The sequence below is a fragment of the Parasteatoda tepidariorum genome, chromosome 9 (genome assembly GCF_043381705.1).
Source record: "Parasteatoda tepidariorum isolate YZ-2023 chromosome 9, CAS_Ptep_4.0, whole genome shotgun sequence".
NCBI lineage: Eukaryota > Metazoa > Arthropoda > Arachnida > Araneae > Theridiidae > Parasteatoda > Parasteatoda tepidariorum.
In genome coordinates, this window is record NC_092212.1 from 73597422 (window position 1) to 73614843 (window position 17422).

General features: G+C 29.1%; 1 protein-coding gene across 4 annotated transcripts in view; it reads right to left on the reverse strand.

Annotated features, from left to right (window-relative positions):
• The window catches only part of LOC107451439 (patronin), a 125200-nt gene that overhangs the window by 44819 nt on the left and 62959 nt on the right, over window positions 1–17422 (reverse strand). Inside the window, exon 1 of one of the 4 annotated variants that reach the window (XM_071185332.1) lies at window positions 15482–16399. The exons of the other annotated variants lie outside the window; for them this stretch is intronic. Coding sequence (XP_071041433.1) covers window positions 15482–16384 — 903 coding nt within the window. The 5' untranslated portion in view covers window positions 16385–16399. Of the gene's footprint in view, window positions 1–15481; window positions 16400–17422 lie in introns of those variants that run through there. 4 annotated transcript variants of the gene reach the window in all.

Sequence of the window (17422 nt, forward strand, 5' to 3'; positions counted from 1 at the left end):
TCTGCTCATTATTATTTTAACTCCTAAAATATCACTACTATTTTGATCAATAAAAAAATATATCACAACTATGAAATATGTATAATTAACTACGTTTTAGTTGAATTTATGAACTGTTACAATTGACCCCGTAAGTGGGGACAATTGTAACAAGTGCACGATTGTCAAAAATTGTTAAAAACTAATATAATAACATTTAAAATAAGGTATTTATTTATTTTTTTCAAGTAGAGGATAGTCTACTTTACTCGTCTGTCAATTAATACTAATAATATATTGGATTTTTTGTTAATTAAAAATAGTTAAGTAAAAAATGTTACAATTGACCCCACTCTCCCCTACTTTTTAAGCATTCAAAAAATATTAAGGTACTTTTTAAGCACTCAAAAAATATTTTTAAGCACTATATACAATAACAAAATAATTTTCAAAGACATTACATGATAATAAAATAACTAGTTTCTGACTAAGAACTCCTTTCTTGATTATATTATCCATTATAAAATGATCAAGAGATTTTTGGGTCCGATCATATCAGATGGCGGAAAATGAAGCCTGAAACTGAGAATATCTGGCAAAATGGACCAGAGTTGCACATGAGAGTACAATAATATCAACGAACCCAACCAGTCGACGCACATGCGGACAAGCAAGTATTTCATCAAACATGTGAAATGATTGGCGCTTTCATACTGGACCGACGGTACGCCGGAATAGATTGCAAATCTCATTTTCAAAAAGGGAAAAGTAAGCACTTTTTAAAAACACCCAATGAAAAAAGCACCTTAAAGGGCTTTTAAAAAAAGAAAATCGAAAATAAGCACATTTAAGCACTTTTTAAAAACGTTACGCACCATGTTAAATAGGCAACACGGTTTTGCCGACTTTGTCCATATTTTCGAGTTTGATACGTTTTTCCGACACTCATTTGCCCGACAGATACGTTAGCTCGATATTTAATTTTCCTGACTGATACGTTTGCCCGACAGCTCATTATTTCGACAGGTAAGCTTTCCAGACAGGCTCATTTGCCCGACAACTCATATGTTCCACAATACATTTGTCCGACAAAAGTATTACGATAATTTTAACTGATTGACAGATATAAATGAGCGGATTAATCATTAATTTATGAAAAATATTATGCAGTCTACGCTCTTTAGTACAATCATCCATTACAGCCACTTCCCATTGTAACGACCGATACATTATGTGTCGTTTTTTTATTTTATTCCACGGGCGCAATGTTATTTTAACGTCTATTAAAACGTTCGCACTGAACCATTCATTTTAGTATAGCAACTGACATTCAGTAATTTGATTCAGCGAATCTTTTTATCTTACCGCCCATTAAATGTGAATCATCTTGAAATCTTTTAGAGATAAGGAAAAATGATGCGGCCCTTAGATTCTAATTCCAAGTGATCGTAATCAGCAGTCGAAATTGCAATAATACAACTAATATGAATAAGTCTTATAAACACAATAGCGGGAAATTGCAATTAATGGTACATAAACGATAATGAAAAATAACAGAAAACTATATTTAATTTCTCTTACATATCGGGCTATGTACCAGTCGGGAAAAAGAGTTGTCGGGCGACGGTCCCGTCTGGCATTTGATCCGATATTTTCAATGATCGTTTTTCATAAATCTGGTTGTAATTTGTTGATACAGCAAAAAGAAATTTACGGCATTGAATCGCGTGATTGAACTGTCTGAACAGTCAATTCTGGTCATTAAAATTACACGATCATTAAACAAAGTTCACCAATGAAAACGCGTTGTTCGATTGTAATTACTATTAGCTCGGTACGAACTGTCACCTGTTCAGTGGTCTTCTTTTCATTGGCCACATTTCTTTGCAAAGACTAGGCAAAATTCAAATATTGCTTGAATTTTGGTACAACCTTTATGTCGATTATTAGTGAATGTAATTTAATGAAAAGAACAATCACGGAATAAAGATTCTAATCACTACAAAAATAGCGAGCTTCATCATTTTGAGTCGCTTCTGGGTGTATATTGTATATTCGCACTTGCGTACAAATATTCGAGATAAACATGAATGAATGTCAAGTGCATGGTATATTTTGTGCTACGTGAATAAAGTAAAACAACGTGAATAAAGCAGAAACTGTACCATCGGTATCTTTATTAGTTCTTTATTCATGAACGGATTTTCTTCTAATAAATATATTTAGTCCCTAAGATTTTCATAAAATAAAAATTAATATTACTTTTTTATTATTCACTAAGTCATTAAAAAAAAAGGAAACGGGAAAAAAAAATTGAAGGGTATCGCGGGTATTTAGGATTGTAAACTCTTAAATCTCGGATTTCAAAGCGTGGGCCGAACCCATTTCTATGAATTATGTGCATTTTAAACTTGAAACAACCTCATCGATGACATATGAAATACCAAGATTTGTTATGAATGATTAATCTCTACTTAAAATATTTGATTTAATAATTCAACTACCATTTATCTATAAATAATTAACGTTATTGGTTTCAAAAGCTTAATGGAGAGAAAAACGATCGGATTGAGGAGGATATATATCCCTCTCAATAATAAAAAATCTCTGAAAGTTAAATATTCAATATTCAGAAAATTTTCATGAATTATCATAGATTTAAACTCGTGAAAGGTAAAATAAAAAAAGTGATTATTTTTTCCACAGATTGAAGAATAACTAATTGAATATTTTTTTTTTTAATTTTAAATTTAGTGTGAAATTTAGAGAACAAGTGCGACTGTGTATATTAATTTAGTCCCCCGCGATATTTGGATTTTAGAGGCGGCCATGAGCTACTTAATCCATTGTAAGAAATTTAACTGATGAGAGGAAGTTATATAATTTAAGATATCTAATTAAGGAGTTTAAGATAATCATTCAATCCATTGTAAGAAATTTAACACATGAGAAGAAGTAATCTAATTTAAAATATCTAGTTAAGGAGCTAAAGATAACTACAATTTAGTATGAAAACACACACACTTACATTTTATTTATTATATAAATTAACAAAATATTTTGGAAAGAATAGATTTTCGTCTGAATATGAAATTCATCAATGGTTTTTTTTGGGAGGAGGGCGATCGGTAATTGCAGTTACCTTTTAATGTAGAATTCTAAGAGGGCGTTCAAATATAACGGAAGCATATTTTTGGCAATTTTGAACTCCCACGTCAACAAGAATAAGCAAACCACAAATTTACTCCGAGCTTACGTAAGAATGTCGCAATAACTCCCCCTGTGCTTTCACTTCCCTTTTATTGTAGTAGTTTTTAGGAAAAATTCAAATAAAAGATGTAACTTTTCCTAAACCAAACTATTTTTTTATTTTTTGCATTTTATAAAATTTCAATTGGAATATTCTATAAGAATCTTTTATGTTTTCCATCTGGGGCCTAAACTCTTGACTTCGAACTTTTCAAAATTTCTTTTTTTCTATAATTTAAGTCCGAATTTTTGAAATTTTTTGCTTTGTTTATTTATTTTTGTATTTTGTAAAATTGCATACCTTAAGTCCCCTTGTCAGTTAAAATAAGCAAATCACAAAACTCCCTTCCCTCGTTAGGTGTTTACGTAATATTTGAACAACTCCATACTGCAATTCTTAAAGAAAGGAAAAAAAAAAACAGCAACAAATCATTTTTTTACAAAGCAAACTGGAACATTTCCTAAAAAACAAAATTTATCATATGAATGACAACGAATTTTGCATTCATGGGTGCAAGGAAGGAAGATTTAGTAAATTTTCTGTGGCATTTTTCAAAATCTCGAATTCGATTTCATTAGAATTTTAACAGTATACTAACTCAGTTTAGGTTCTTTGTACTCTTTGTTTCGTTTAATACTTTGCCTTAATTTACTTAGCAATATTATATTTTGTAAAAACTAATTAAAAAAATTCTTTTTACGTAAAACGTAAGCATTACATAAGCTGTTAAAATTAAGAGAAAATTGGAGAAATTATGTTTTTATTTAAAAATTAATCAACATTATAACTAGAAAAACAATTTTTTTAAAAATATTTATTATTACCTTATCATTAACCATTATACAGATTTCATGAAAGGATAAAAAAACATTAAATAAAATTAATAACAAGAAGAGACAGAGAGAGGGATGTAATGCATATTAATATGCAATTGTTTAATTATAAAAATACACATTTAAAGAGTTTATTTTAACTATAATAAATGTTTGTTTTGTCTCAATGAAAAAAAGATTTTGTACGCGAGTAGATATTAATCAATATTAACATCGTTACTTTTTCCTTGAAAAGTAGTTGTACTAATCGAGTTGAAACCATGTTGCGGACATCTTTAACACAGATTCATAATTGATTTTTCCTAACAAAGAAGGTACTTCAAGGTAAAAGACCTACCAAAATTAGCGAAACGAATTCCGTAGAAAATCAATATGAATTCTTTTATTTATTCACTTCCCCCCCCCCCATCAGATTGTACAGAGGTGCAGTTTGAGTGCCTAATGAGGGCACTACACTTTCCGAAAGAAATGAAATTATAAAAATGATTTTTAAAAAAAAGATTTGATATTGAAATATTGCCATTACAATATAGTTTAAACATTACGTTCTAAATAAATACATGTTCAGAAATAAATACCTCTTTCAATATAGATTCTATATCTTTCTACTATTTCATCTATTAGCGTAGGATTGAACAGTGAGCAAACAAATTAACGGACCGCCCTGAATAACTTTTTGCCTAATGATAGGATCGTAAAATATCCACAGTGGTAGACGGATCATGAGTCAGAGTCCCCTTGCTGTCAGGCTAACCGTTGGAGGTTCACCGCGGTTTTCCTCTCAATATAAAGCAAAAGCGGGTTAGTTCCACCAAAATGTCATCCACAAAGAAAAATTTCTTCCGTTGCCTGATCCAGGAGTTCCCTTGTCTTCTGGATTGAGTTCAAAATTACAAGACTGCGAAGTTGAACATTGTTCACCGTAAACTCATGATGGGGTCGACTGTTCAACGACGGTTATAAAATAATGACAGGATCGTCACGATCTAGGACTCAAATTTAATAGTTCGAGAGGGTGACCTCAAATATCCTAATTAATTAGCGTAGAAATATTTTAAGTTACTTAATTTAACGTACTCTTTTTGAATGAACATTCCTTTTTATCGACTGATTTGAATTTCTACTACCAAAATATAGGCGGTGTAGCCGCAATCTTAGAAATATGGTCCAATAACTTGGTCAGGAGAATGGTCCTAAGTTCGGACCCCTTAATGTTAATTTTACTTTTTGCGTATTTTGCCATATCCCGAGAACTTTTTAAGTGAATTGATAAATTTTTGCACACAATTATAAAATTCGTTTATCCAAAGATTATTTCTAACAAAAACTGACTTTTATTAAACACTTATTAATTTTTATTATTTTATTTAATATAGTCAAAAAAGTCAATTGTAAGGTCTACAACTTTTTACATAATTTTAAGGAATATAATTTTACATGACAGAATACAAAATCTGAGCGAAATCGATCGAATAGTTGCTGAGAAATTGAATTTTAAGAACACAATGTTTTTTACTATTATCAAAATATTTTAAAAAACACGTTTTTTTTTTCTTTTATAAATTTATTTATTTATTTATTTATTTTGCGCACTGTGCAATATAAAATCTATGCATGATCAATGCTTTCATACCAAATATTCTTCTGAAAAAGCAACAAAACTAGCATATGAAATTTCTTAACTGTGTTTCAAAGTCAAACTAATTTAAATAAATTTAAAAAAAAACAACAACACTAAAATTAAAATACAGAAATTCCAAAATATAGAGGTAGGCGTTAAAAAATATAAATCTGTCAAAAAAAAATTTCCTTTTTTTTTTTTCGTAAAAAATATTTTCTTTTTTAACAAAAACATGTTTAAAGCAAATACAGTTTAAGGGCTCGTTTAAGAAAAGCAAAGATTCAAATACAATTTATGTATACATAATATGCTCAAAAAAAGTGAAAACCTGTTATAATTTAATTTCTTTGCATACACTTCACGTTTTGAATCAACTATTACATTTTAAATTTTTGCTTCATAATACAGATCAATCTCTAACAATTCTAAAAAAAAAACTTAAATTTTTATTCCAGTTGCATTAGATATAATCTTTGCGACTCTCGTTAAAATTGTTGCTTGTTTTCTTTCAGAGAATTTTTCTCAAAACTGAAAATGTGAACACAAAAGAAACATTTTCTCAAAAACTACTACTCCAAAAAAACCTGAACTTTCATATGTATATAATCCTTATATTATTTACATTAATTTATGGAGAGATTTTACCCAAATAATCATTCGAAAAAAATTTCTTAACAATATTGTGATGCTTTTTTATTTTGGCATTTTTTCGAAAATCCTTGCGTGATGCCAATCAAGTATTTCCTAAAATTATTCCAATTAATATTTTTGAAAAATCTAGAGTTAAATTAATGACAAATGTATAATTATTGTTAGAAAAAATTCAAACTCATGAGTATTGCTACCTTTTTTAAAAATGTTTCTTAAAAATGACATGTATATGGATTCAGCTGCATGAATTGATTTTATGGAAAGAAGACAAAGTGTGCAATTTTTATGTTTTTTCCCCCTCAATTCAAAAATTTTATGCAATATATTATGGTTTTTAATTTTCATAAGTAACTGACATCCTTATAACACTAAGGCATAATTTATAATTATAATTGATTCAGCTATACTTAATTTATTGCAATTCCCGAAAAAAAATTCACTTTTGCTAATCACCAATTCAGTTTCTGAGCGAATTATCATTAATACCATCCTTAAAAAGTAAAAATGTTCTTAAAATAAATTGAAAGACACCATGAAAAAAATTATTATATGAAAACTTCGATCATACATAAAATTACTCTTTTAGATATAAGTTTATTACAATCACAATAATTTTTTCAGACCTTACATTTCCCAAATTTAAGAAATATTTATGAAACAGAATATTTAAATGCATGTTTCAAATACAAAGTCCTCAACAGATTCGCACCAAATGTGATACACATTGGTATGCAAATATCTTCGGTCACTATATTGTCATTTTAATTTAATTACAATAAAATTGTAATTAAATAATTTAATTACAATAAAATTATTTGTATTTCAAAACAGCCCTATGTTTTCAATACCGCACAGCTTTTACATGCATCTTATATTAATTTTTAAAGCTTTTTATTCAAAAGCTGAAAGAAGTTATCAAAAATATACTGGCTGGAAAATTTTGCTCGTCACTGCACATGCAAGTACATACGTTCAAGAGAAAGGCTATAACCCAGAGTTTTAACTTTATAGCATGTTTACAATAATTATTTCTAGGTTAGCACAAAAAATCAACTTGTACGTCACGAGACGGCACGTATTTAGTATTTTAAAAGATGTACGAAAACACTGGTTTCATTTAGAATAATTTACGCTTTTAAAAAGTGTTTCTATAACCCTTGAACGGAAGTCCACGAGAAATATTAAAGTTAAATTGAAGTTATATACTAAATGCCAACTCATTGGGAAAATAGTGATTGTGATAAATTTTAACTGTCACTAATTGAATACTTTTTGTTAAATTAACCTTTCCTTCGGTAAGTTCAACTTAAATCATTTCTTGATAAATGTTAGCAATGCAAAGTCACCAAAAAAACTAAAAATAAATGAATAAAATTAAATTAAAAGAGAAAAAATATAGAATTTCCGTACAAAGTGCCGATTTAGAGATGTTATTTATAGAAAAGCTTTAAAAAATGGAAGTATACGAACACGCCAAAATGGATTATAGAAGCATTAATATCATAAATAATCATTTTCGAGATTTAACACAATCATAATTTTAAAATTACTATCATAATGATAATTCTACAATTATGAGTGAGTTAAAAAAAATTTGCATCTCCCGAATTAGTATTGTGAAAGCAAACTGTACTAAGTGCCAATTCAGTGGAAAAATTAATAGCATCAGATATTAGTAAGATTGTAAGATAATTGTAAAAAATTTGTAAGGCATTTGTAACATTGTAAAGCCTTGTTTTCCAAAATAATAATAATAATAATAATTATAAAATAGTAATAACAGAAATACTTATTTATAAGGTACTTGTAATTAATCTTTGAAACAGCAGCGCCCCATTCATAGCAAGACCAACAAGCACATTTCTAACTTAATATAATAGTTAAAGTGGTGGATTTGGTATTGGGTGTTTCAATGGACTCTGAAGTTACAATTTTCAGTGATTTTGTAAGCGATTCGCAAAAGTAAATCTGCACTAATACAGCGAGAGTTAAATCTTTTGCGTCATAAGGTGCAAAAGCAATAGTTTTACTCAAACAAGGAATTTTATCAAACAATATTTTTCATTGGAGTAAATAATTTACTATAAGTACATTGTTAGCCAGTAATAATTATTAGATTAGAGAAGTATAGTATGTTATTCATAGGTTTTTTGAAATACAATATTAGCATTTTGTAATAGGTAACAAACGTTCATTTTTTACAGCAACTAATTTGCCAAATTTCAACACTTTTTTTAGGGGTGGAAAAGTTTTATTGTGAAACAATCGAAAAGGAATTGAAACAGAAATGGGAAGGTTTAAATAATTTTGTATTATTATAAAGGGCTTCTTTTAAAGTATATGTGAGGAATTTTTTTAAATGAAAACACAACCACGATGATGAAGGAAGATTGGATAAATTTGGGGTAATTTTGTAAAGAGAAAAAAAATTCTCCCCAACTCTTTTGAAGAACAATCCTAATTCTAATTGATCAATTTTCAAATAAATTAACATTTAAATATTCAGGGCCAGCGCTAAGGATTTCAAATTATTAGGCAGTAAATTAGCTAAATATCTAAAGTATTCGCTAATTTTCAGAAGCCTTCACCATATGCAAATCATTACAGTTTTTTATGATTAATTTTTTCCCATATTAAAACTATTAGTATGTTTCAGAGCTGTAGGATACGACACCAACCATGTTTCAGAGCTGCATTATTTGGACCCAATTCTAATTGGCTATGCGGCCTATATATTGGCTAATATACCGAAAATTACGGTAATCGTATAAAAAAAATATTGATGTGTTTAGAAAACCTAATTTTGACATAATTTTCGGATTGAGTTAAATATATATTTTTCTTTCAAGTGGAAAAAATCATTTGCCAATACTTTCGCTAAAACAGAATTTCATTCGCCAAATTTACGATTTCATCGCATTTGGCGAGGTGGCAAATGCTTTGTGCGCAGGGCTAAAGAGAATACAAGGGCTAGTTCACTCCGCTCTTAGAGCTGAAGCTACGATTTCCCTCCTCATGACGTCACTGTGTCTACAGATCTCGGATCGCAAGCAAAGATATGATAACTTTGCATCTTTCTCTTGTAAAAATAAGTTAGACTTTTTCTGGTTATTAGCCTTCAAACTTTACGTAATTAACACATTATTTCCGTTCATAAACATAGTTCAAAAAAAACTTTCTTGGTTATTATATTAAAAAAANTTCGACCCATTTTAACTCCCAACTAACTAAATCTGATTTTCAAACGAGCCTTTATACGCGTACTAGCTCTACAGTGGCGCAACTTATGCAAATTTTATGATTAACGTTGACCAATCACACAATTTTACAGATATTCTAATATTTTGAATCGCCTCTGGAAATATTTTAATATTTTGAAAAATTTCAATATTTTTTTATAAAATCTCTAATACTTCTTTAGGCGCGTGTGAACAATAATATCATACGTCAACTAATTGTGGACGGTTAATAATTTTTCCGTTCGCCACCGTTGTTTATTTTTTAAAGATATCACGCATTTTATGAGGTAATAAAATGCCTTTTTTGGTTATTCTAATATTTTGAATTGGAGTTGTACTATGTTTTTCGATAAATGTAGCAATGTAAAGCCACCAAAAGAACTAAAAAAGAATAAATAAATTATTTAATTAAATTAAACGAGAAAAAAATAGAATTTCCGTACTAAGATTTAGCGATATAATTTATAGAAAAGTTTTAAAAAATGGCAGTAATGTGATATACGAACACGCTAAAATGGATTTTAGAAGCATTAATATCATTAATAATAATTTTCGAGAATTAACACAATCATAATTAAAAAATTACTATAATAATGATAATTCTACAATTATGAGTGGGTTTTAAAAAATTTGCCTCTTACGAATTAGTAATGAGAAAGCAAAATGTACTAAGTGCCAATTCAGCGGAAAAATTGATAGCATCAGATGTTAGTAAGATTGTAAGATAATTGCAATATATTTGTAAGACATTTGTAATATTGTATAGCCTTGTTTCATAAAAATCAATTATAAAATAGTAATAATACAAACACTTATTTAAAGGAACTTGTAAGGGTGTTTCAATGAACTCTGAAGTTACAATTTTCAGTGATTTTCAGACTTTCGCTAAAGTAAATCTGCACTTATACAACGAGAGTTTAATCTTTTGCGTTATAAGGTGCAAAAGCAATAGTTTTACTCAAACAAGAAATTTTATCAAACAATATTTTTCATTGGTGTAAATAATTTACTACAAGTAAATTTATAACCCATAATAATCATTAGATTAAAGATGTATAGTATGTTATTCACATGTTTTCTGAAATACAATAATAGCAATTTTATCATTTTTCACTTTTGCAATGAATAACAAACGTTTATTTTTTACAGCAACTAATTTGCCAAATTTTAACACTTTTTTTTAAGGGTGGAAAAATTTCATTGTGAAACAATCGAAAAGGAATTGAAGCAGAAATGGAAAGATTTAAATAATTTTGTATTAATAAAAAGGTTTTTTTTTTTTAAGGTATATGTGAAGAATTTTCAAAATGAAAACACAATCGCAATGATTTGAAGGAAGATTGGATAAATCTGGGGTAATTTTTGTAAGGAGAAAAAAAAATTCGCTCCAACTCTTTTGAAAAACAATCCTAATTCTAATTGATCAATTTTCAAATAGATTAACGTTTAAATATTCAGGGCCCGCGCTAAGGATTTCAAATTATTAGCCAGTAAATTAGCTAAGTATTTGCCAATTTTCAAAAGTCTTCACCAAATGCAAATCTTAAAAAAATTTTATGATTAAATTTTTCACATATTAAAACTATTAGTATGTTTCAGGATTGTACTATTTGAACCCAATTCTATTTGGCTATGCGGTCTATATATTGGCTAATATACCGAAAATTACTCTAATCGAAAAAAATAAATATTGATGTGTTTAGAAAACCTAATTTTGACGTAATTTTCGGATTGAGTTAAATATATATTTTTCTTTCAAGTGGAAAAAATCATTTGCCAATACTTTCGCTAAAACAGAATTTCATTCNAAGAGATACTTCAAAGGAGTGAACCAGCCCTTCTATTCTCTTTAGCCCTGCTTTGTGCGGGCCCTGCATATTTTTATCTTAACACAAAAAGCAGAACAGCTTAAAAATGCTATGTTTTAACGTTTGATATATGTTTGTAATAGTGTTGTTTTCAACATTAATTTAGCATTTGTGAACTTCAAATTTCCATCCCTTTTTTTTAGACTAATAGAATTAAAAAAAAAAAAAAAAAAAAAAAAAACAGCATAAGAGTACCCTCCCCCCCTAACACGAGAGATCCCAAAATAAACTGCACAAAGAGCATAAAATAAGCTAATAAAATAAGAAAAAACAGCATTTAAAGCACCAAAATCACCACATAAGTATTAAAAACACCATAAAAGTATCAAAAACACCAGAGTAAGAAAAAAGAGCTAACAATGTATCTCATAACATATATTTGAAAAAACAAAAACAGAATGAAAGCGCCAAACCAGCACCAGAGTAGCACCACAAAAACAACACAAGAGTCATAAAAAAATCACAATTCAAAAGCATCAAAAGAAAATATATGATTATGCAAGAAATAGCACATAACTAATTCTAAAAAGTTAAAATTATAGCCAAATGTGACATTAATTGAAGAAAAAAAAAATTTGGAAGCAATTAAAATATGTCTACTGACAATAAAATAAACCAAGTAATAATAATTTCCGTCATTCAATTTCATCAACGGTTAACTTTTTAAAATGTGAAGTCTGTTTCCGTCCTGTGAACTCAGCTGTTTCTTACATTGAATTGAGGATGTTAAAAAAAATAAATAAAAAAAAATTAAAAGCAAAGTAAGAAAAAAGAATGAAAAAAAAATTGACCAGACGAGTTTTTAACAGCGGTTGTTCTTCTTCATCTAGCAAGTAGTGTAATAAAAATTGAGACTCTTGGTTACAGATTGACAAGAAAGGGCAATAAAACGTCGGTTTCTCGGGCTATTTTGAAATGCAGAATAAAACGGTTGATCACCTCTGAAACTTCCAAGTAAAAGGTGAATTACAGAACTATATATTAATGGTTCGACTTTAAAAACCAAACGTTTCACTAATAAAAATCTGCCTTAGAAAACAGAAAAAAATTACAAATATTTATTAGCAATAAATTACTTTATTATTAACAAAGTACAATTAATTTTAGTAATAACCGTATAAATAATTCAACAATTTGCAATTTAACTATAAATTTTATAAATCAAAAGCAAAGTTTTTTTTTACGGTTATAAATTATTTTTTATCGCTCTGCATTTTCAGAATTTATTAGATTTGATTTAGAATTTTAACTGAATCGAAAGAGGTTCTTAGGGTTGCCAACGGCTCGGCTTTCTACGAAAATTTTATTAGATTGGTAGCGAATTAAGTATTAACACTTGTAAAATAAGGTTAATTACGCCAACTTTTAAAAAGTGCCACCACTAGATAACTGTCATAAAGTTGCAATTCATATGAAACTTTGAATTCCTGCTATGTAGTAGTGAAAAAATTACTTCAAATGAAAATTACTAAACTAAAATTATCTAAAATGTCGTTACAATTGAAAATAAATTGTTACAAAGGGGGCAAGTTGGCATCTCTGGGTTCTAGTTCTTTTGTATCTTAGAAATTATGTCACGAAAATTGTTAGATGACATAAAATTAATAATAAGTAGTAAAAATTAAAGCTCATAATAAAAAGTCACTAAATTTTTTTTAAAGAGTATTTAGAATTTAAGTTTATAGAAATTCGCATTCAAAATTCGAAGAAATTACAGAAATTCGCAAGGTACTTCAAGCAGACCATTCCACAAAAAATTGCAATTTTAACGGTAGATAATATTTATTTAAAACATTAAACTATTTCAAGAACATAGTTTTTAAAAAAAATAATGTTTGTCCCTCAAGAATTCACAAAATCAAGCACTTCGTAATTTCAAACAATTCTTAAAAACAGAACGCATATAAGATTTAATAAATAATTTGATTTTCTAAGTTTAAGGAATTTCAGATTAATTGTAAATATTATTGACAATCATTGGACATGCCAAAGATTTGAAACAAAATCTCGAACTCATTTTCTTACTGATACTTTGTTACTTTCTTTGGAAATACATAATGCATTTTTCAACGTATTGAAGGAGTTAAATTAGATTGCCAATGTGGCTCATTGAGCCATTATTACCCATAAAAAAATTCCAAACTGTATAGAAATTTTAATGGCGTGTCATTGTTTCACAATCGGTAAAATGATAGTAACATTAAAAAAAAGTAAAATATTAAAAAATGTGATATTTTAATATATTAATTCTTTTAAGAAATTAAAAATTAATATTTAATTGATTCTAAGTAAATTCGTTTCAAACATATATGAACGTTCTATGTATTTAATACTAGTGATGCCATTATAGGCAGTACTACATGTTTCAGAACCTTTCAGAAAAGAAATTAATTTCATAAATTAATTTTCTTTTAGAAAAAAACTTAAATTAAAAATTCAGTTAACTTTTATACCCAATAACTTTTATCCCACCGTTTCACTTTTTCTCTTTCCAAGGATGATTTTCAGAAGTGGTGAAAAACAATTGTAGGCAGAGATTTCCCCCCCCCCCCTTGAACTTAAATACTTCACCGAATGATGATCACAAATTTATATGCTTGCTTAATTTATTACAATAGACAATGGTGATCAAAATCATTCTAAATTAAGCTATAAATTTTTACTTTAAATATCAATCAAAATCTTCAAAAGCAGAAATAGTTGGCAACTGTATAATAGACATTAACTTTTCAAATAATGACAATAAAATAGGTGAAAAAACTGAAAAAAAAAAACTTTTTTTCTTCTTAATATGGGTCTGTACGGAAAAGTAATAAATAAAATATTGCCGATAAATTATAAAAATTGAGTTTATATACTCTCTGTTAATTTTCCAGGCATTACGTTCATTTTATATAAAATCAGTCTATTATAAAAAATGCGTCGCAAGAATATTTTTAAATTTCATCTGCTTTAAAAAAAAATTTTTAGTGGCACATTGAAGATGATTTTTATATAAAATGAACATAACACTACACCTGGAAAATTAGCCGAGAGTATATAAACTCGATTTTTATAATTTACAGGCAATAGCTTAATAATTACTCTTTTGTGCAAACTCATAGTAAAGTTTTTATTTTTTGTCTTTAAATTTTTAAATTATTTTATTTCTTATTTTTTCGTCTCAGGATTCATTAAATCTCTGAAAAAAAATTGCACCTTAATTTTTTCTCCAAAAACACGCTTTAAAAGCACAACTATAAAAAAAAAATAAACACGTAGATTCAGATAACTTTGAAAGTGGTAATTTGGTGAGGTAGTACCGATTCACATGTCATTCACTGATGACTGAACTTGTAAAAAATAAATATTAAAGAGCGTGTAAAATCTTAAAAAGAATCATTTACAATGCAATGTTATATATAACAATGTTTAACGTTAGGCTAAGATAAAAAAAAAAAAAATTCATTTTTCCCAAAAGAAATAATTAAATTTCTTTTTAAATTTTTCGAATCGGGGATTAAAATTGCTTCTCGGAGTCGATGTCCAAATTTCAAAATCTTAGTGCTAACGGTTGTTGAGTTATAAGAGATTCAAAATAGCATTCGGAGATAACATATATGATAACATAACACATAACATGATAACATATACTGAATCTGCTACTGTGAAAGAATTAAATAAGTAAATGTCACCATTTCAATGAATGATAACCACTTTGAAGTAGTTCTGAAATATTTATGGAATACTATTATTTGGTGATGAACAAAGGTGTTTTTAAATATGTATATAATAACCTACAGCACTGTCGTCAGTGTATGCTGAATGGCGACATTAAACAAATAACATGAATGTCGATTACCTGTTAAAGTGAAAATACAAATAAACAAACCTTTCGGACTAACCACAAAACGACTATGTGAATGCTGACACAAGCCAGAAAATATGAGCATTTGCCATATTTTGTTCTTACTCAATAACCTATCGATTATTCAGTTTCACATTGCTTTTGAGCACAAATTTATAAATTTTTGATAAATTATAACAAAACATATACGAACCCTAATCTGCTTTTTCAGAATCTTTGCTTTTTGACGACGACCTATCGTACTGGAACATTCACTACAACTCGATGAAGTTTGGCTGAAAGTATCTTGTCTCCTGCTTTTCCTCTTAGATCGAGGAGATCGAGACAACCGAGATTTAACTTGATCCAAATATTCCCGGGATAAAGGAAGATTGCAACGACTCTGAATTTGGTCGACGTACAACCAATTGTACACATACGCGTGTTGACGAGACGGGACTGTGGCCAGCAGTTCGTCTTTACCACAATAGTGCCTTGCACCAGGCGGAGGATGAGGTGGCCACTTAGAATATGGCTTCTGCTGAACTTGCAAAGTAGACAATGACCATTCGCTTCCTTCAGTTTCTAAACCATCCTTACGTGTTCTACGTTTTTGCTTCCTAGAGCAAGGACAGCTATGTTCAGGACAGCAATTGCTTTTCGACTTTTGGAATCGAGTGGGCACCATATTAGGATCAGATTGAATTTGGTTACCAGGTGGAATATTCTTTTTGGCATACTTTAGATCCATGGTTTTGAAAGCATCGACGAGTTCCACCAAATGATTATGATTGACTTGCTGGAGCTGATTTTGCTTGGCGAACAGCCATTGAGATCCATACTTGGATCCCCAGAAGTCTCTCATATCGATTTTTTCGTCACTTCCGCGATTGCTGAGGGCAGTTACAGCAGATGGTGGCTTTCTAGTTTTCTTCTTTTTGCTTCTGTTCCGACGTTTTTTCCAAAAGCGACGAATTTTCTTCCACAGTACATATTTCAAGTAATATGCGAGGGAGAAACGTTTTTTCTTGTGAGTATAACCCGGGTGTAAGTGCACTCTTGTTTTTTTGGAGGGCTTCTGACGTACAGGATGGTGAACGTAACCATAATAAGGCATAACATTGGAGTAGTAAAACATAATCGCACTATTTTAAATACGAATAATAATTCTAACCAAAAAAAAGCACTAATCAAATTGATGCTAATCATAAAATCCAATTTTGAAGTATTGAAGACGCAAACATATTTTCAAGCGCCATGAAACACCACAACACAAACTGCTTTAAATGAATTTATGTATTTTCTACGTCATGACGTAACATATGCACCCGTAAATTAAACTTCTTAGCACTAAAAACGTCTTGAAAACTTACACCAGTTTGTAAATTTAGATAACATTTCATAAATCTTCAAAAAAAAGAGAGAAAAAAAACAGCTAAAACAACAATCTACTTCGATTAAATTTCAAGCCATTGATCTAATATCAGAATAAAAAACGGCAAAAAATAAAACCAACAAAAAAAACGTAATCCATGAATTGCACCATTTAGTCAAAAAGCACGTGCTAAAAATCCATCAAGTCCATTCGTAAAGTAGAAAAAAAGAAAATCGGAGAACCAACTCGCGACGATGCATCTTCTGACAGAATGAAGAGAAGAATAAAAAGAGTTGGAAAGATGTAGAAGAGTTGGAAAGAGGGAGACAGAAGCTCCACCTGGCAGAGACTAAATGTCGGTCTCTTTTTTTCCATTTTCTTACCTGCAGGGCTCGCGGAGTAAAAACGATACATGGGAGAGATGAGGAGATGGACTCACAAAATCTCTTTTTTCATTCCTAATAGGCGAGGTCGAATGAAAAAAATAAGAATAGATAGGAGTGTATCAGTTATTAAATCAGAGATGAATAGAGGTGAGAACTGATTACTTCCTATTTGGAGTGAATGAAATAATTTGTAAATTACGAGAGAGAAAAAAAAATAAATGCATAAATAAAAATAACTTATTTTTTTTACTATGTTTACATGAATGAAATACAGAAATTTACCGATGTTGCTGATCAATCCAAAATAATTGCATTTTCGGGATAAGTTTTTTTTAAATGTGTTAACATGAATGAAATAATGAAATTTATCGACGGTGCTGATCAAAATAATTAC